Source organism: Trematomus bernacchii, unplaced genomic scaffold, assembly GCF_902827165.1.
Source record: "Trematomus bernacchii unplaced genomic scaffold, fTreBer1.1, whole genome shotgun sequence".
NCBI classification, from domain to species: Eukaryota; Metazoa; Chordata; class Actinopteri; order Perciformes; family Nototheniidae; genus Trematomus; species Trematomus bernacchii.
Genome location: NW_022987656.1, coordinates 5,918,732 through 5,940,178, shown reverse-complemented (window position 1 = coordinate 5,940,178; position 21,447 = coordinate 5,918,732). Strand labels below are relative to the sequence as shown.

The 21,447-nt window shown below is 39.3% G+C and overlaps 1 protein-coding gene across 1 annotated transcript; it reads right to left on the bottom strand.

Moving 5' to 3' along the window:
- Positions 1-2,385: 2,385 nt before the first annotated feature.
- Positions 2,386-21,057, bottom strand: LOC117486640 (calpain-1 catalytic subunit-like). Its single transcript, XM_034135146.1, has 22 exons — positions 20,952-21,057; positions 19,627-19,881; positions 17,364-17,433; positions 17,158-17,276; positions 16,755-16,888; positions 16,492-16,666; positions 15,741-15,815; positions 15,489-15,574; positions 13,532-13,606; positions 13,179-13,339; positions 12,220-12,377; positions 11,331-11,342; positions 11,018-11,226; positions 7,334-7,373; positions 6,751-6,825; positions 5,722-5,779; positions 5,490-5,551; positions 4,645-4,713; positions 4,431-4,509; positions 3,837-3,953; positions 3,675-3,727; positions 2,386-3,217 (listed from the first exon to the last, which is right to left on the bottom strand). Exons 2-22 carry the CDS (start codon positions 19,861-19,863, stop codon positions 3,191-3,193), a joined length of 2,091 nt encoding a protein of 696 aa, XP_033991037.1. The 5' UTR covers positions 19,864-19,881; positions 20,952-21,057; the 3' UTR covers positions 2,386-3,190.
- Positions 21,058-21,447: the final 390 nt, after the last annotated feature.

Sequence of the window (21,447 nt, the reverse complement as noted above, 5' to 3'; positions counted from 1 at the left end):
GTAAACATGTTTTCTACCCTATCTGTAAAAGTGTCAATACAGGTTCCAGGAGCTCTGTATATACAACTCACAATAACATTTTTAGACTTTTCCATAAAAATTTCTACTGTAACACATTCAAACAAATCGTCAACAGCTGTTGTCATGCTCTCCGCCACCTTATAGTTCATTCCTTTATCCACATAGATTGCCACACCCCCGCCACTCTTATTCCTTCTGTTTGTATAATTCAGTTCGTAGCCATCCATCTCAAAGTCCACACCTTTCTCAGCACTGATCCAGGTCTCTGATATTGCTATGATGTTGAATGGGTTCTTAAACTGACTTAGATATTCTTTAATGTTGAGGAAGTTGGCATATAGGCTTCTGCTATTGAAGTGGATAATTGATATGTTCTCTTCTGATTGACACGTTACATTGAATTGCTCTTCTGTGAAATAGTTGCAGCTGTTGTTGATATTGTTCAGTAAGTTGTTTTCCGGATCAATGTCATTTTCCATGTCCTGTGCTTTATGCTCTGTATATGCAAAAGTTTCTAGTCTTGATGGAGATATGTGTATATTAACTGGAATTGTCATGGTAGTGTTTTTTTTTCGTTACCTTGTCTGATTTGCTTCATTGGTATTTTTCCAGTTCCTCCAGGTCCCTGATGATTAACACTTTGGCTTGTTCTGGTGATCCGTTAAGCTTGATGAAGATTCTGCAGTTTGCAGTCCATGTAGATTGTATTTTTTGCTGTTTTCTCAGGAATCGGGCCTTTCTGGCGATCTCAGCATTTCTTTTAGTGAGGTGTTCATTCATATATACATCCGAGCCCTTAAGCCGTCTTCCCTGTTTCAGAAGTTCAGTTTTATGTTTTCTGTTAGCAAACCTTATTATAATTGCCGGTTTATCAGTTTTATTTCTCCGTGGTAGCGGGTGACAGGCCTCGATGTTGTCGCTGTCAATCTCTATTCCCTTGGAGTTGAGGAAGGCCATCACCTGTAGCTCCACAGATGTAGCATCCTCCTCGCTTGTGTCCCCTCCGGCGGTCATCCTCGTCGCCGCCCGGGCGTATGAGCGGGGTTTCGTCTCCAGTCCAGTGATTATGATATTATTAATTCGGGTGTATTGTTCCAGCTCATCCACCCGATTTTCCAGCGAGAATATCCTCTTTTCTTTTTCGGAGTTTTCTAGCCTCAAGGCTTTAACTTCCTCCACCAGGCTCATAATTGCTATCTGTTGCTGTCTTACAACAGATACCTCCTCCGTCAACATGTCTAACGATCGTTTGATGTCGTCAACCTCCTCAGCATGCGGAGGAATCTTTTTTGGTGGCATTGCGTTTTTCTGTTTTACAAGGTTATATGTTGAAGTGACTCACACTGTTCTTTGTGCTTTCAGCTGAAGCAGGGCTACTCAAAGTCGGTGCTGGAGATCAACACTCCCCGCATCGACCAGTTTTGAGTTTGTGTATAAGTTTGCTTACATTTTGGTAGAGCCCCCCCTGGAGAAAAATGTACCAGCCGCCACTGTGCCCCATTATCATCATCTCCCTGTGTATTTAGTTCGTCTTTGTACCTCCGAGTCAAGCGTTCGAGCACTTTTTATTCCCAGTGTTTAGTGTTTGTGTACCTGCTTTGCCTACTTCTCGTGTGTTGTGGTTGCCTGTCTGAGTGATCCGGCATGTACCGACGTTTTTCAAAAACTACTGCCTTTGTTTCTGTGCGGTGTTGAGTCTGTTGCCTGTGTTCACTGCAGTCATTACATAACTGTTACAAAATCCAATTTAACCCGGGCATATATACAATTTTCAGATTCTGATTATATATATATATGCTGGATATATGTATTTCTTCTTCATCTGAAAATCTCCTTTCAGCCTATCAATTCCTGTCAATATCTTGTTGCAAATGTTCCTGAACAAGTAGATAGATTTGTGAGAGAAACAAACCGCACACTAATGGACTAAGCCCAGTAGGACTCAACATGTATTTATGTTTGTGCAGTGAGTGGTTTGTACCCTGTGCTGTCATCAGCCACCAGAGGGCAGAAGTGCAACAGTAATCTGTGAACTTTTGGGTGGGAGAACAGGTAATAACCCAGACGTAACTTTCTCCCACATCCCTCTGGGAGGCGCTACAGAAAACTAATCCAGAGCAATCACAGTCAAGAGGTTTCACAAAGACAGCAAGCTAACAGTGTCAGTAACACTCTTTCTTCATACACCCAACATCTCTGTACCTGTACATTTTATATATTATACCTTAAATACACTTTTTAATATGTAAATATCATCTTTGTTTAAAAAAAACATCTTTATAAACTGTATTGTCCATCTACCTCATTGGTTAACTCTGTTGTGGGGTCAACTGCTTGTTTGTTTAGCGTCCGAGAAGATAACTTCTCATACTTCTCAATGGGCCCTTTGCTGAATGATCCAATTATTTTTATGCAGTTCAATTGAATAATCACCTTACACCATTTTTTGTTATTGTTCCTGTAACTGTCAAGTCATCAAATGCAATTGTATATTTAAATCAGTAAGCTGGACCAATGACAAATAAAAGCTCTTTCTTTTCTTTAACGGTTTTGAAATGTCATTAGAAGTAAAACAGTTCGTATGCGATACAAATACAGGAAAATCCACGTGTCATTTTTATCCAAGACAAATTCAATTTGCAGATGACCGACAGTGGGGAGATCTGCTAAATGAGGCCAGCCCGGAACCAATTCCAACACTTTACACATATTCTCACAGAATTTACATCTTTATTGTTTGATTAAAGTTGTCAAAAATGGGTAAAGGATTTTGCAGTTAAAAAGTACTTAATATATGTCATATAATGTCCAAAAAGTGATTAGACAAACCCTTGTAAGATTTCATTATAATTCTAATAAAACTACAAAAATAAGTTCAGTAACTAAGTCTGTTATTATTATAACTTTCCATCTTATTATCACATCTTACATTAAGTCTACATGGTGCTACAGCTTCATGTTATAGGATTGGTTATTTAGCGTTTTTCTCATTAGTGTGTATTGCAATGCAACATTGTTAAAGTAGTAGAAAAAAATGCCCTTTAGCTAAACTAAAGTATGTATTATGTATTGGCTCATTATGTAATATGACAAATAAAAAAAAATACTTTTTTGAAATATCTACTCCTGTATTTCTTGAAGAATTGTTCCGTCCATCTCCCTTGTTGGGTTAAGTGTACATGGAAATGTACATCCACTGAAAATACAGAACAGACATGTTTTTCTATAATGAATCATTATGAAGTAAATGTTGATTGTTGGCTGCATTATCAGAATTAAAATCAGAATTAGAAAACTATTTATTTATTGACATTTACATTTATATAAACTTAAAAAGTTTAAGTCTGCATGTGTAATAAAAAGATAAAATAGAGTAAATATATTCATATAAACCGTAGTAGTAAAATGTCCAATAAAAGACTAAATAAAATGGAATACAAATGTAAGAATAATGACACCATCAGCATTTCACTTGGTTTCTTCACTATATTTGGGGTATTAACAAAAGTTGGTCTATTGCCACTTTTAATAACATTATGTCAATTTTTATCCGAGACAAGTATTTATTTCTTCTGTCTTCTAGTCTATTCCAAAAATGGTGGTATGTAAAACAATCTTAAATGACTTTCTAAAAGAAGAATACATTTCATTACCTCCGACTCCTGAAGAGTGATGGCTTGTCCCCCAGACAATTGTTTAAAGATTTCTGTTGAGTAATACATGCTTCGTAAATCAATTGTCATAAGTCATATGTATTCTAAATATGTCTTCATCAACATGTTTAGAAAGCAAGAATGGATGTCTCCGATACTTACTGTACATGCATTCGAAGCGGAGGATGAGACTGATGAAGCTCTCCAGAGTCAGGTGTCCAGAGGAGGCTCCGTAGCGCAGCGCCATCAAACTCAGCATATCATCCTTCACCTTAATGCCTGTTCAACATACACACAGCAAGATGTAGAAGGAGTTTTGGCATTTAGTTATTTTGAGGATATTACATGTTTTGCACAAGCCACATTTTCACTTGCACTCTTTGACCACACTGAATGAATTGAAACGTTGACTTTAATTAAATGTGGAAAATAAAAAATATTAGGTTCAAGTTGATATTATTGCTTCCAACCGACCTAATACAATTATGTGGAATCCGTTGACGTAATACATTTAATTAAAGTCAACTTTTACTTTTTAACAGGTTTGCCCTTGTTTGTATCACTTATTTTGTCTTTTCCCGGCAATTCTTACAAGAAATAGCAATTATGATTGCAAAACATACACTCCTGCACACTGCCCTTTTTTTCATGCTTTAATATGAATGTTTCTGTAGAGAGACCTTTATCCGATTATTTATCATCAATAACAGAGGAAGGTCTGTCTATCGAATACATTTTCGAATTTAAGCTTTGTACCTAAAGCTAGGAAAGCGTTCCTCAGCTCGTTCATTGACAGTGTTCCAGTTCGTGAAACATCAGTGCGGAAGAAAATGTCCTGGTAAAAGAAGAAAGCACCATCAATAATCATCCCATATCTGTATTTAAATGTCCTACGGTAGAATAAAGAAACTACTATATAGCAATTCCAAAATATATTATAACAATTTCTTTTTTACAACACTCCTTTTACCTTGTACATGAGGACCTTCTTCCACAGACGAACAAATTCCTCCCCATTCAGTTTGCCGGTGATTGATGTCTAAACCAACATTAAGGTCACCTATCATGCAATTTTTAGGCATTAGCATAGGTCTCAGATATATAAAAATGAATAAAAAACATGTCTATGAAGGGGGCGGGGCTTATGCCTGCTCATACGGGACCCGGCAGATACTGTCTAAAAATAAATGCTGCGGTGATGAAACGCCAAAACCACATCCAGGATCATTTCTGAAACAGTATGGAGCTCAAAGGCTTTCTCTCTTGAAGGTTTACCACAAGGTGATTTTATATTTCCTGCTTCTTCACACATGTGCTCTCCAGTACAGCTTAGCTCTGAGTGTTGGCATGCTTGCGAATGTAAACAAAGACCATATTACATCCAAAACACGTCGAGCATTGATTCTGATAGCGAGTTTCTAATAGGGCCGTGGGTCCACCACGTTGGTGCCATCCGATATGAGGTAAATAACATCAATGGCAAATCTGGATCAGCTTGTTGTAGCCCCGTTTTCAGAGATTTGCGCACGGAGGAAAAGAGAGAGGGTTTTATTTTCTGACACTTTGTGAGTTCCCTGACACGCCGGGGACACATCTGTATGTATAAAAGACATCAAAAGGTGCATTTTGCATGATAGGTCCCCTTTAAGGTATTAAGAGCTGTATATGATGATTCATGCTTTAGCCTTTCATTTAATATGTTTATTAGAGGTAAATAAAAAAAAAGTATAAATCTTTACTTTATTATTCATTTAAATGAATTTGGTATCAATACCGAAATCAACATCAATGTTATCAAATGCATCAACAGGATACATCCATCAGAGCGACCATGCTGCGACAGGCATCAACGCTAAAGCCTCCAGATTTCAAATCTCCTAAAGAAGAAGACAAGAAAAAAAAGAAAAAGCATCATTAGGCATGGTTACTTTGGCCTTTACTCTGCAATAGCAGTGCCCATTTCACTTTAGATAATGACCATACTGTATATTAAGACTCTTGTTTTGTTTTTTTATAAAACCTGCTCATATGATTTTACAGTTCAAACCTTTCAGGACGTTTTCATTCAGAAGCCTCTGCAGCTGCTCAGCATCCACCTCTTCGTACTGGAAATGGATGAAAGCAAGATTAAATAGACTGATGTAAACTTGTCCAAATATTTTGTAAGTGAGTATGCTGTTAGCCACAAGCTAAAAGAAAACAAGATTGACCTGTCAGTACGTCCAGCTAGCGAATACTGTTACCGTATTTGGCTAACATTGGTCTTGCTGCAATCACAAAAATCAGGCTAAATCAGCAGGACATGTTAGCCTCTTAGCTAAAGGCCAAATCATTCAGTTGCTTTTGCTGTTGTGGTGCAAATTACATTATCCGCCATAAGCGACCTTAAGGTTATGAAAGGCGCTATATAAATTCAAGTTATTATTATTATGTCAGCAAAGGAAGTGTTCAGTTAGCATGTGCTTTGACTTCACGTATGCTGACGTTTAGTTCCACAGTCCAGTACCGTTCGTGTTGTAAGTACCTTAAGCTGGTTTGCCAAGAAGAAGATAACAAAACGAACGATTGTTTTCAAATTAGTTTGTGTAAGGAGGTCCCCGGTTACCGAAATGTACATCATTTGTCTTGAAATGAATACAAAGACAGCCAAATTGCTCTTGGCAAACAACGTAATAACATCGTCACCAAGTGGAGTGGTATGTTGACTAGCATAAGCGCATGTAAGGAACAGGCCGGATGAATTGAACTGTTAGCGCATCGACGTTACAGCAGCTCCCTTCGAAACAATTAAGATATGTTTGGAGGCTTAACACTAATGCTGATGTTGCTCTGTCAGCCTACATCCAGCAGACACAAAAAACACAAGCAATTCAGTCATGTTCCTGTCCACCTGATGAATGGACCTATGTGGACTGTTTAATCAAAACAATCAGCTGAAAAACACAAAAATGCTAAAAGGGAACTGCAGTAATCACATGTTCACTATGTGTATTTATTAGATATTCAAAGAAGTAATCAATGACAATTCCATTTTTCAATTAGGTATTTAGCTAGGCAGTGAGAATGAAAATATTACCTTGTCGGAGTTTTGGCGGAAAAAGGATATCTTATTCTCGTCGTCCTGTTCATTTTTGACTTGTTTGATGTTGAACTTAAATAAAGATAAAAGTGCAAGAGATGAATTTTACCCCAAATGACATTTATAAAAAGTTATAGTTAAAGGTGGGGTAGGTAAGTTTGAGAAACCGTCTCGAGATACACTTTTTGTTATATTCCATGGAATGCTCTTAACATCCCTATAGCAATGAATATCTTAAGTGTTTGACAAAAAATCCATAAAAAAATGTCATCTGTGGAAGCCGTAGTACTGTAAAAAGCACAACCAATCATTTTAGCCGGCCCGGCTAAAATAACTGGATGGCCTACCTGCCTGTCAGCCTTCCATCTGTGCACAAACTTATCTCGTGCCCTCATTGGTCATGTGCGCGTTCGTGTGTTGGAGGGGCTCTGTAAGGAAGTGGCAGATTTCTTCCGGCTGTGTATTTTCAAATTCTAGCGCACTCGAGCTGGTTTCTCCGAAATTACCTACCCCACCTTTAAGGACATACTGTAGAATCAGAATAATAAACAACAATGGAATATCATTATATCTTACACACCCTTTCAGTTGGCTCATCTTGAGGGTCACCAGAGTTCTCACTGTCAGGAAAGATTTAGCAGGTTTTATTGTCTGATGTACAAAGCGAGTTGGTTAATAGGCGCGTTCACACCAAGTACTTTTCCCACAGTAGTTCCTGAGAACTTTAGTTCATGAGAGTTCTTTTAGTTCTGACGAACTAAAGCAGATCGCGTTCACACCAAAATGAGTTCCTGGGGGTGGATTAGGCAAATGAGCCGCTGACGTCACTTCTTCTTCTTCTGCTTAGGTTTTCCTGGCAGGCTGCAAACAACTTCACGGCGAGTACAGTAGGTGGCGGTATGCACCTTAAAGTTGCAATCCGCCAAAAAACCGAGAGAAGAAGAAAAAAAACTTCCGCTTCCGCTGTATGCTTCTGTTTACCTTCCGACCTCAGACACGGTATGGAGTTGACGTTTTGATGGTCGTGTTATACAGCTTCGTAACGGAGTTATTTAAGCCAATAACTCAGCCACAAATACAAATACAGATCGACCATTCAAATGCAATAGAAATGCTGAGTCGGAGGCGAAGGCGGTTAAGAAGCCTTAACAAAAGGATTAGACGACGAAATCACACGCGATGGACATGTTTCGCCGTTGTACAGCCGAGGATGATGGCCGTTATCACGCCCAAAGAACAGCAATGGTACGTTCATTAAATCACATTAATACTATCTAATGTAGGATTTATGGAGTTATGTAGGGCTAATTTGTGTCTTTGTATGTGTTCCAGATATGCGAATACTACGGAACTCTGGGTGAACAATAGAACGTCGGCCTGGTGGGAGGTGGTGCCAACGTGTGCAGTGGATCGAAGATTTCCGAATGTCCAAGGGCTCTTTTCAACTCCTCTGTATTCGCCTGGAAGCAACGTTGTGGAGAGGCATCTGAACAGCATGGAAATTGTAAATTGACAATAAAGCTGATATTTTGTACAGTGCATTTGGTTCTCTTTTATTTACCAGTCAACAAACACAATTACAATAGTGCAGACACACCTTAGTGCAAAGATTAAATGTCAGTATCAAAACAGTACTCATACTGTATATTTGTATATTAATGAGTATATTATGTTAAATGTGTGTTAAAGACAATGGGATGAGGTTGAAAGCTCTTTAAAAACGTTTGTATACATACATGTTAACATACATGTTAAGCATGCACACCTGAAGAACTACGTTACACACACACAGGTTAGTCTGTGTACCGCTGCACTGCTGCTGGTTTAAACAAAGACAGTCATGATGCTAGTGCCGTGCATGTAGGTTCTCTTTTATTTATCAGCAGCAGATCAATAAGTGTCAGTAGTATCAAAACAATATAATAACAGTGGCAATATATATATATATATATATATATATATATATATATATATATATATATATATATATATATATATATATATATATATATATATAATAACAATAGGTAGGCTCAGCAGCAGACACACCTTTGTGCAAAGTTAGGTGTCAGTATTAATAACAGTGGCATATATATATAATCACAATAATACAAAATTAACTGTCACAGGTGTAGGCAATTTGGGGTGAAGTGTCTTGCCCAGGGACACAACGACATCCTGACTGCAGTGGGGTTTGAACCTGTGCTCCCCTGATCCGAACACCAACGCACCAGACCACTGCACCACACGCCTCCCAACAAGTCATTGTACAGTTTATCAACGACAAGTTTTTCTTAATTTTTGTATTGAAGGCCTGTTGGATTTAATCAGCTCGCTTTGCACTGCCAGAAGCCCAGCCTGAAAGGTATTTTGTTGCTCCACCTCGATTCCTGGGCCTTGTGTGAATGCAGCAGCCGTTCGTCGTGCATCTCCTTGGCACGCAGGTCCTCATTCTCCTTGCTGACCATGGCACGGCGGGCCATCGCCATGATGGTGTCAAGGAAGCTGTCATCGCGTGCCCACTTTCCTAAGGTGAAATATGCAAGATACAAGATCAGTTTAATCGCAACAACGACATAACATTGTCCAAATCTGTCTCTGCAGGCACACAACAGGAGGAACACAGGGAACACCTTTGATTTGACTATTAACATTTTAAATGGTGAAGGCACTAGCAATTGGGGGATGGAGGGCTCTCAGGACATGATAGGGAGGCGCGTCGCGCAGTGGATAAGTGCATTGGTGTTCGGATCAGGGGAGCACAGGTTCAAACCCCACTGCAGTCAGCATGTCGTTGTGTCCCTGAGACACTTCACCCCAAAGTGCTCCTGTGGGGATTGCCCACAGTATTGAGTATGTAAGCTTTGGATAAAAGCGTCTAACAAGTGACATGTAATGATTCAAAAAGCTTTTGAATATTGAATAACAAACCAATGTGGTTTACTTGTTATCCACAGTTTAGCTGCTAAATGTTTTTTAGCAATGCTTTTCTTTGTGCTCCACATATCTAAATGTATAAAGTGTGTTTTCACCTCCGTTCCCTCCTGTTTGCTGCAATATGGCAGCAGCGGTCAGGATGGTAGTCCTGATGGTGTCCGCTGACCGGGCACAGGGTGTGGAGCTGCCTACTCTCAGCGGGGGGGAACTGAACGTGGAAACTGTGTTTCTCTGAGGGATCCTCCATGTAGTCTGAGAAGCCTTCTGAGGAAACAAGGTCAAACTATTTAGGATAATACAAGGAACAATGTTTAGGCAGTAAATAGAATTTCAATTACATTTCTACTTAAATGTGCAAAAATATTAGAACATCAGTCTTTGTGGCATGCAGGTAATCAACTGTTTAAGCTTTTACCATTAACATGTAGAATGAATGTTGCAAATTACTTGAAATTATAGCAACTACAATCTATTGTTTACCTCAGTGTAGCCACAGAGGTCCAGCTAGCATGCTAATTGCTAACGTTATATTATCGTTTTATCCCGGAGGGGAAAACTAGTTTCTAATCCTGAGAGAAACACCTCGCCTGAAACACACGATTAGTGCCATGAGTTAGTGAAGCAAATTACAGAACATTGCACACTTATTCACAAGTCAATACGTGTTTATAGCGGGCACGGCTGAGAATAGCTAGCTAGCTAGATGTTGTTAGCCAGCTTGGACCTAACGTTAGCAAGTTCTAGCATGGCTAGCTCGATCTACTGAGCAAATAAAAGTACATCTAAAACCAGTATTGTGCAGATTAAAACAGTGCAGTGCATGTATTTTATTTTACCTTCGTAGTCGTCACGACATGACTTTGCCAGGTCTGCTAACTTTGCTGATCCACTGAAACTGCATGCAGTAGAAGCTTCTGAATGCCGCACTTCGCGTCCTCCGAGTAAATCGCCAGAAGCGCCGAGACATCCTCATCAATTCCACCGCTCCGATGATTTATTTAGTGTTGCTATAATAACTGCTTTCACAAAAGTAATCTCTTCGGGTAAACGAGCAAATACTATGGCCGCTTCCAAAAAAAAGTCAAACGGGCGTGGTTTGCATTCCGCACAGCCAATCAGACGTACGAACTGTTTTCTCCCACGACAGTCCCTGCTCTGTAGCAGGGGCTGAAAAGCGGGTCGGACGAACTCATTTGAGCTACTTTAGTTCCTGGGGCTTTTTGGTGTGAACGCAAATATATCGTAGTTCTGATGAACTATTGTGGGAAAAGTACACCAAAGTACTCCGGTGTGAACGCACCTAATGGTAGTAGAGAGAGGGACTTACTAGACCATGGCCTCTGCCTTGGACATGATGGTCAGGATGAAGGAGGCCTTCTCATTGGCATTGAAGGAGGACGGTACGATCAGGTACTCACCAGGCCTCAGCATCAGGAACTCCATCACCTCACGTGCATTAATGTAGGTTTTACTTTGGGCAACTGGTGCGTGGCTACTGAAGAAGGAGGCTGGGAACTTCCCCTTCTGCGCCTTGTACTGTAGTCATAAATAAAGAGGGTTAACCCTAACCCTAACTCTTTAAATCAGTCACCTGAGCTGCAAAATGTGGATGGAGGTTTAATAAGGAAAACATTTCTTACCTTGTCTTTCACCTTGAGGGAAATCAGTAGAGTTCATGTTGGCGACAAAAAGGAATTCATTTAATATATTAGCGTCAAATGTTCAATTAAATGATTGTATTTTTCTAACAAGCATATGCTTTCACACACATAGAAAGCAGACACTGCCTAAGTCTTAGATCTACCTCACTAACCAACTCTTGTGTAACCCACAAACGGGTTGTATGGACTTTTACTGTTGTCCTCAGGTTACTGTGGTTACATTTGATTTACCCTCTGATTCCTTTGACTTTCATTGAGATGTTCTGTCAATTGATAAACGTTGAAAGTATTCTAAACCTGATTAAGATATTTATTCCTTTACTCATTCATTCTCTCTATGGACGCTCTATGGACTTCAGCAAGACGTTATTGTTGTTTTCACTTAAAGGTGGGGTAGGTAATTTTGGAGAAACCAGCTCCAGTGCGCTAGAATTTGAAAATACACAGACGGAACAAATCTGCCACTTCCTTACAGAGCCCTTCCTCCAACACACACGAACGCGCACATGACCAATGAGGGCACGAGATAAGTTTGTGCACAGATGGAAGGCTGACAGGCAGGTAGGCCATCCAGTTAATTTAGCCGGGCCGGCTAAAATGATTGGTCGTGCTTTTTACAGTATTACGGCTTCCACAGATGACACTTTTTTATGGATTTTTTGTCAAAGCACTTAAGATATTCATTGCTATCGGGATGTTAAGAGCATTCCATGGAATATAACAAAAAGTGTATCTCGAGCCGGTTCCTCAAATTTACCTACCCCACCTTTAATCTGACAACCTCAGCTGCCTTCCATATCTACTGATTGTATATCCATAATAGTCCTTATACTTTGACAACAAAAGCAAAAGGAACAACAGTATTTACCTCAAATACACAGAGACCAATGTGGAGGCTTTGAACCAGGTGTCTGTTTCTCTTGTCAGGCTTTTGCATGAGAGACACCAGCACATTTTTTTCTCCATTGTTCTCCGGACTTTGACCGCCAATCTTGACCCGATACTGTGGATTGGTCCAGTAACTGTCTGCAAGACAAAGAGAGTACGATTTATTTGCATGTATAATTTTGTAAATAGTCTGATATGTGATTTGATATATTATCAAGATTAAATTAAAACGTTTTAGGGTTTACTGATGAACAACAAAATGGAGTAACAAGGCAAATTGAAGTTTAAATGGCCAACTATCTATTACTGAATCTACATTATCATAGCTTGTGGAAACAAAGAAATGTGAATTGTTTGGTTATTCTGTGCTTTCCAAGATTCTAAGTCAAGCTTTCCCATGAAGAACAGAACATAACTCTTTATCACACACAAATTGAAATTTGATCCCTGCATTTTAACCAATCTAGTAATAGGAGTGGACAAATATTGTACAGCGCTCAGGGAGCAGTAGGGAGGGTCTGGTGCATTGCTCAAAAGGCACCACAGGGGGGTGGTTGTGCTGGATGTGTTGGGGGGCATGTCTCTTCTGCCTGGGGCACCCAGAGTGTTTTGCAGCGCCACTGCCGGCGACCCTCTGGTTCCCAGCCGAGCCATTATTGATTCAGGTACTGCCGCCCCAGAATGCTCCAATGCTCTTACATAAAGGTTAGGGTTGGGGCTAAGATTAAGACTAACCCTAGTCTTATTTAGTCACTTCCTAGACAAAAGGGACATTAAAAAAACTAAGCAGGAAAAAGGAGTGTGACCTCTGTTGTCAAATTATGTTATCTGGTGATTCGACAGGTGTAATTTCCTAGTCATTTAAAGAGTAATCGATCACATAATATGGCACATTTGATCCAGCCTTATTAATTGTAAGTCCAGATATCCTTAAAGTACCTCTATTATTCATGCATCCTCCAGCAGTTGTTCCTGCAACCCATCGGCCATCATTCATGTAGGTCTTCCAGTGACAGGACGAGTTTCCATCAAGGTAGTCTGGACTCAGGGAGCAGATGTCCAGATCTGTGTAGAACTCACACAAGTCTTCCAGGCTCATCCTGTGGAGATTCATTTGACGTAATATATTTGCCCTCTGGATATGATGCTGGAACTATGAAACCCTAACCTGACATATTTTCAATAGGTACAGATTAATTATCTTTCTTTCCAAAGAGTTTTGAAGTAGTTGCTACTGTATATTAAAATCCAGGTGCATAAAAAGGTTTCAACATTTAATTGAATTGGCTTACCAAAACTCTCCATCATCAGCAACTGAAAGGCACATTTCCCGATCTTCGGAACTCACGGTTTGCCACAGAGGAGACCTTAAAGAGGGACAATATTTTATTTCAGTTGATTCTAGACATTCAGGGGCATGTTATTACAGAAACATAATATGTCCTGGAGATTAGAACATTAGGCCTCTCCCCATGTTCTGCTTATATGCAAATACAGTGGCACAGTACAAAGCTTAGGTTTTAAATGACAGAACTACTTTATAATATCCATAACCAAATGACCGTTTCAAGTCCTTAATATGGGAATGTACAGAAAAGGTAACATAAGTGATTTTATATAAAAATTAAAAAAGGATCCTGGCTCTCACGCTTCATTCTTGAAAGACCTTTTTAATCCTTCTAAATACTACCTTTAGGAATGTACCACAAAGGCCATTGCATTGCGTATATTCCAATACAGCAAAAGACCCATGGCTGCCATATTATCATATGGAAAACAATCTCAATACAGTGTTTCCCCTAGGATGGAGTCATAGCAGCGGTGCTAAGGCACGTGGGCCCAGCATAATGTGAGCACGGAGCGCGCGGAATTTTTTAGTGTGTGCACGTGCGAAGTGCGCCCCGCCGATTTGTTTCTATGTGTCTGCCAGCACAAGAAAAGCTCTTGAGGCCTAGTACCAGGGCCGGTTCTAGCCAATTTGCTGCCCTAGGCGAGATTTTAGGCGAGATTTTATAAAGAATAAATGAAAAATCTCTACAAAAGACAAATACACTACAAAAACAGAAACTTATTGACCTAGGTAATATACGTCAAAATGGCTTCAAATGTATTCAGTATTGTATGAACATGTTTGAATTGGGGGGTGGACGTCACATCCTCTAGGGGGGTCCAGGGGTATGCCCCCCCGGGAAGAGTTTTTTGAACATTTTAAAGTAAAATGCTTCAATCTGGTGCACTTTGAGCACACAAATACTAGAGACCTGATCTAGGGGGTACAACTCTAAAACACCCATGTGAAAAAGATCGGTTTACATTTTAATAATCAAATAAGTATATGAACATAACCAATAACCTACCATAGCCAATAACAAATAAATGTAACTTATTTATTTTTGTTGTTCATTCATATCTTATTTTACCTAGTTAACATTCATTTATGCATATTTTTGTGTCTCTCCAACTTTAAACGATATTTTTGGTTTACTGTCCTATAGTATACATTGGAATGATTTCAAACCTGTTTTTATTTATCCTAATAATTATAAAGGAGTGCCTTGGAAATATGTGTTTACATAATTTGTGGGCAAAACGTTTGAGACCCTCTGAGATAACTTAAGACTAAAATGAACTATCTAAACACTCAGAGAGTCCTTTACCTCACTGAGCCTCTCAGTCTGACAGGAGAGCTCTCCTCCACCCTGGTTGTAGAAACATCTACTTCTTATATCCGTTAGTGTAGCTAGCACCAGATTCTAATAACAACAGCGCCGGTACCGGTGCGCCCTCTCTCTCTCTCCCTCGCTCTGTCACTCCCACTTTGGCTGTGAGCTGCAGGCGCCTGATAAGCCAACATCCCCCACTTTCATCACTTACAGCGCCCATCGTACAGGGCAAATAAAAACCGGGGTGATTTACTTAATTATGAATATTGTTACATCAAGGCCGAAAATTAGGATGAGCGCCAACGGTCAAAACATTTTTTGCCCTCCCAGAGCTACCAGCGCAGCGCCCCCCAGATCTGCCGCCTATGCCAAAAATCGGCCCTGCCTAGTACATACAGGGGCAATGTCTCAAGATTTAGCAAAAATACACCTTTATTGAACATACAGTAACACAAATACTACAAATCCACATAACAAACAATACAAAATAGCTTTTTTAATAGCTGCGCCGCCTCTATTTGTATATAGGGGAAACACTGCAATATGTCTTCAAATAAGAGCCATGTCTCTCTGAAGTTGTTCTCACCGATCGCTCCAGTCTCTGTTCCACTCTCCTGTGCCCCAGGGGTTCCACAAACGCACCAGGTTTATTTGTTTCCCTCGGCTCTTCATCTGAACAGTCATCATGGCAGACAGCACCACAATTATGTATCATACGCTCATCAAAATGCAATAAATGATTCCAAATTATTAATGCAAAGGTAGTAAAAACTTAAAAACCTATTTAATAGCTGTTGTTTATGTTATCTTCTGCAATGTCTTCCGTTTATTTCCTTACCTGTTTCACACCCGTAACAGTGTAGGCATGGCCTTGGACCAATCCATTCGGTAAAACGGCGTTGGCAGATGTTTCCTACAAGCCAAAAACATTTATCATTGATGAAGTTAATGGATTGTACACAAGTGAAAACTCGTCCAAAAGAATGACTAATTCTTACAGTAGTCTAGAAATGATTTGACTGTGAAGAATTAAATAAAGGTTAGCTAAATGTAAAATTACAGGAAAAAAATGTGGTTAGGCCAAAGAAATATGTTTTAAAAGTTGGAATATAAAGTTACAGAGAAGATCTACTTTCATGTGTGTACAGCCAACAGCCATCACATAAAGAATATAAATGGGAGGCAAGTCTTGACCATTGATACTGGACTTCAAAATGGCGCCCATTCATTTGAATGAAAAATGCTCCATAAGTGCATACAAATTGCCAAAAAGTGTTGCTTTTCCTCAAGGTACGTTACTTACTGCTCATGATTAGTAGTGTTTTCTATGCCAAAACCTATTCCGTCTATAGACTTTACATTGGTATGATGTTTTGCAAATAAAGCGCTACTATAGGCTCTTGCAATGTTTTGCAAATATAATCTATCAACCGGAGTAGGGTTATAAATGAAGAACCACAAAACCCAAATGTTCATGGGATATGAGTAAACATTTTGAAGTTATGGCAAAATTGCAGCTAAACTTCTGCTACAACATAGTTGAATAATATCCAGCCAGTGATGGTTTTGTGTGGTAATTGTGTCCTTACCCCCTGAGCTGTACCACAGCCCATTAGAGACTTGGTTTGGCTAGCTCTGCATATCAGCTCCCACAGGTTTGTGGGGGGGTTTGACAGCGCGATCGACATGTGAACACCACCAGTGAAGTCCATCATGGCCTCGGCAGGAGTTCCAGCATTCATGTCAGTATAGGAACCACACACTCTACAAAATGGATTTGAAAATATTGTTACAGATACTCCAATTCATGCTGAGATACAAAAAATGTTGAGAAACAATGTCATTGTCATACTTGGCATAGGCTTTCTCCATCAAAGCAGGCCAGAACTCATTTTGGTCTTTGGAGCGGACAAAGATCAGTCTGCCATCAATTGTTGGTAGCTTGTCATCAATGATGACGTCAACCCATCTTCCGAATCTCCAAAACTGATCGGTTAAACCAAGACGGAATGAAAGATCCATTTAATACCAAGTAACTATTCAAAGTAAAACATCGCATTGTGTGTCTCATTATTTAAGTTCTGTGTCAATGCGCAGTCATTCATTATTTTCGCAAAAATATTCCTTTTACTCATTGCACACATTTCTTCAAAAGTGCGGTCCACAAGAGTTTGGGAATTGTCTTTTGGCATATTAAGTTTGATTACAATCATAGTTCAATGAAAAAATAAGAAAGATTTGTTGTGAATATTTACCCTGAAGTGGAACATCCCGCAGTATTTCCCATTGAATGTTTGCTCAAGAGGGACGACTTTACAGAGGATGTCATTTTGGAAGGTCAGTGCTCCAATAGAGGCCAGAAACCAGCAGTTTTCTGGTTAAAAAAACATATTGAGCCAATGAGTTGTTGAGACAAGAAAGCATATTATTAGAAAGATCAAGACAGAAGAAATGTCTTTACCAACTAGTCCTTGACCAATGTCAAACCTGGAGACCCCGTCAAGTACAAAGGCTGGATAAGGAGCCATTTTCTGAAACAGGGGGAGTGTTGAAGAGTGAACAACGAAAATACATTCACATTTTTATGCAATGAAATTACCAATGATTCTTCATTTAGAGTTAGACATATGAACATATGAGTATTGTTAACATTACATATCAATACAAAAAATGTTACATATCAATACAGTCCTGTAAATATTAGGTTTCTATACCACAAAACTGCATTCTTAATTGTGTTTTGAGGAATATTTTGTTCTCATCGCTTAGGTTTTCTTATTACAACTATTACAAATACAAAGTCTGCAATAATCCAATTTGAGAGTTGATTGGTATGGGTCAAACAAACAAACTTTCACACATACTGTAACCCTGAATCCAACTGAGTAGATTGGTTTAAATTAACAACCTCAAGGTTTAAAATGTGTGACTGTTATTATGTGAACATAAAGGTTCATAATGTATGGAAAGCACAGGTTATTTATAACTGATTAGGCTGTATGGTGGGGTCATCCATTTTTGTTACCAGATAGTTGAAAATGAGAACAGTGGTAGTACGATTTTTTTTATCTCCGGAATTGGTCTAGCTCTATGCTGATGACAGACTTCTATTTATGACTAACTTGATAAAACACACATATAAACTCTCATCTATAGCAAGCCGTGCGACAACTTGACAGTGCGACAATTGAGGCATTACTAGTGACACCAGGCACCGTACTAGTGGTACCAAAGTTCGAACTAGTCAACTTTATGACTCACTAGTGGCAACACATCCTCACTCCCAGGTCGGCGTATGTTGACGTTATGTTAAGGTCCCCTGTGGTCTTTTTCCAACGCAAGGGGGCGGCCCTTAGCGTACATTTTCAACTTTCCGGGATGTCCATAGGCTTCTTGAGATCGCGAGCGAATGCTTCCCGCCGCGGGCCATTCTCTGCTGAAGCATACGTTGCGAGACTGCATTGCATTAAAAACCTTATGCTCTCTATATATTGTCTTTATTATGCTTTAAACAGTGTCTCAGGCTTTGGCTATAGGGCGGCTCAAAGTATTTTGTCCGGCCGTTGTAAAGACTGCTTTGTTTATTGTCCTTGTTTTTGTTTTAAATAAAGCATATTCAATCGAGACATGCCAAACATGTGACGTCATATGACGCGTCGCATCTGCGCACAGGGAGCTAGGAGACCCCGTGATCCGTATTCCCCGTATTTTTTTAAATAAAGAGATTCTCAATCACGGGCGCGCATCAAACGTGTGACGTAATGTGGTATTAAAAGTATTAAAAGAGGTGAAAATCACTACAAGTCTGGGCATGTTGAGAGCTGTACATACACACACATTTCATAGTCTTATATTTCAACAGTTTTACGACAAACTGTGACTTTTTTGACATGGAAATTATTATTTAAGATTGGCAAACATCATATGTGTAATTCGTGGCACAATTCAAACGGGATCGAAAGATAATCTTTCTCTCTCCATTGACTTCAATGCATACTTTTTCCGAAATAAGGTCCCATGGAGGAACCCGGAAGTTTGACGGACATTACCCACAATCCTCTGTAGCAACCATAGACTGTATAAAAAAATTAAATAATACATTATTCCGAGTGTGCTTGCTTTTCTATTTGAAAGTCATCACATAACGGCATTGTAATACACATTTTCGGCTGCATTAAATATTACATATCTGCCGTAGTTAACTCTATTTATAGAGCCCTGATGACAAGACTTCTAGACAAACAGGAACTGCCGCCAAAACTGAAAACTTGACGTGGATCTTAAATATATAAGCAATTAAACAACATCTTACATTTCTTTTCACACAATACGTCTCCTTGCAGTATCAACACTAATTCGGCTGACTTTTATATTTGATCCAATTGGTAGATAGGCTGTATTTACGCCATAACGGTGCACAGCTGATAGAAAGGGACACCTACTGGTTAAAGCACGTTATTGTATTTTATAATTTTATAAAAAAAAAAAATTGAAAACGGGTTCTACAGACCCAAACAGCACACAAAGGTTAAAGGTTGAAATGTGCTAAATATATACACTGCAAAAACAAAAAACAAAAAAAAGAGGAGTAAAAGTAGCTCACGACTAGTCAACTAGTAAAGTCAAAATAAACTCCTACTATTTACGTGAGCATTTTGGCATACACTAGCTAAAAGCACTGTAGGAAACTGCCGGCTTCTGTTGAGCTCTTCCAAAACACTCACCGCTGGTCTCAGCCACACCACTCGCTTCAGGTCAGAAGGCTTCAGTATCCCTTCGCCGATAGATTTCCTGTCGGGGGGGAACATGTCGTCGATGTACCGCACTCCTCGAATGTTGCAATACTGTTCCAGCTGCTGGTAGTCTTGGTTTAAAAACCTCTCAGGGTTGGCAAAGCAACCATAACCGTCCTGCCTTTGACGGGCCTCCATAATGTTCAGACACACACCGGGGGGAGGCATCGCTGCAGTGTTCGGGCTCTGGTGAGGAAAATGGGAAGCACAACCATTTTGACATGCAATCATTTTGTATACGCATTTAAGAGATGGGAAAGAGGTTTAAGAAAAAACAGCATCGGGTGAAATGAATTGACCATACTGTAACACTTCAATGCTTCATTGGATCTCAGCTTTCTCATTTGCTGTCTAACATCTTCCACATTTATTCAGTCAGGTTGAGATTAACACCCAAACCAATTTTTCTAAGAATTACATTTACATACTCAGAGGTCAAAAGGAGTAACAATGTGATCACATTGCAAGTACTGTGAATTACATGTATGCTTAGAACAGGAATAACAAGTAATGTAATGTGACATTTAAAAAACTAATTATAAAAAGGGATACGATAATAGGAATGTTTCGAAAAAATAAAATAAAAAGAAAAGTCAATTCTGGACGAAGTGGCATGTTAACATGACGATGAATGACAAATGCAAATTAAACACGTTTTTACACACCTTAAAACTATAAAACAGAGGACAAATGGTGTGACATTCTATCAAATGTACAATTAATAAGCAAATAATAGGCTAAGGTTTGCCTTATTTGTAAATACCAGTATTTTAAAATCTGTATTTTAGAGTAAAATATGATTTGCAGTTATGTTAGTAATACAGGCCATGGGGATTAAAAAGCCATGTGGCACATGATTAATATATATTATTAATATTAATTATATCATTCAGTGACCTTTTTGTTCCCCATATAGAAACATTGCATTACATTTCTTTCTCTACTTTTTATTTTATTTGTCACACATCTGTATCAGTGTCACACTGACATTACATGAGCATATCAAATAAAATAAAATAATACAAATGTTTTGTAATGTATGAAGCACATTACACTGGTAGTACTAGTTTTAGAATGATATATCCAGGAGGTCACTAAACATCCTCATAACATATCACTGCACAGTATAGTGCAGCACTATTTCTCAACATTGTCACAGTCCTAAGATTTTAAATAGAACATTTTAACATGCCTGATTTCCTGCACCAAAATGCATTGCTCTATATGGCTATATCATTGGCTTTCGAAAATCTTACCTCAAAGGCAGGAGAGAGGAAGTGGATCTGCAGGTCAAAGCCGGAGAGGTTTTGTCTCCTTTAAACAGCCTGTGAACACCTGATGCTACCCGAGCTGACAAGCTGTGATTTTCTTGAAACTACAGAAGTTAATATACATATCGTGAAACCTGACCTTATCTCCATAGCGGATCTTTACAGTGGTTGTCAATGATTAGCCAAAATAATACAGTGTCACTGTCACAGTCTGCTCCATCATTCACCAGTATTTTTCCATTCACCTGGCTCACCTGTTAACCACACACACGTTTTTGCTCACTCTCTTTCTCTTCTGCACCCATTAGTTTTACTGCCAGTATTTAAACCCTCACCAGACACACACCCGTTGCCAGATCTGATGCTAGTCTTTCACGCGTTTGTTACCAGATTGCCTACCCGGTTCCGACCCTGCCTGTCCCTGACCTGCCTGCTCTGCCTGTTCCCTGATCCTGCCTGTCCTTGGACTATCCTGCCTTGC

What these genes read in the sequence shown, in the direction of transcription:
- LOC117486640 (XM_034135146.1), bottom strand. Translation starts at nt 19,863, where the DNA reads ATGCCTCCCCCCGGTGTGTGTCTGAACATTATGGAGGCCCGTCAAAGG. An exon ending in AAGGCAGAGGCCATGGTCTA is followed by an intron (nt 7,374 to 11,017) that starts GTAAGTCCCTCT and finishes CTTTCCTGACAG; the next exon opens with TGAGAACTCTGGTGACCCTC. An exon ending in AAGATGAGCCAACTGAAAGG is followed by an intron (nt 6,826 to 7,333) that starts GTGTGTAAGATA and finishes TCTTTATTTAAG; the next exon opens with TTCAACATCAAACAAGTCAA.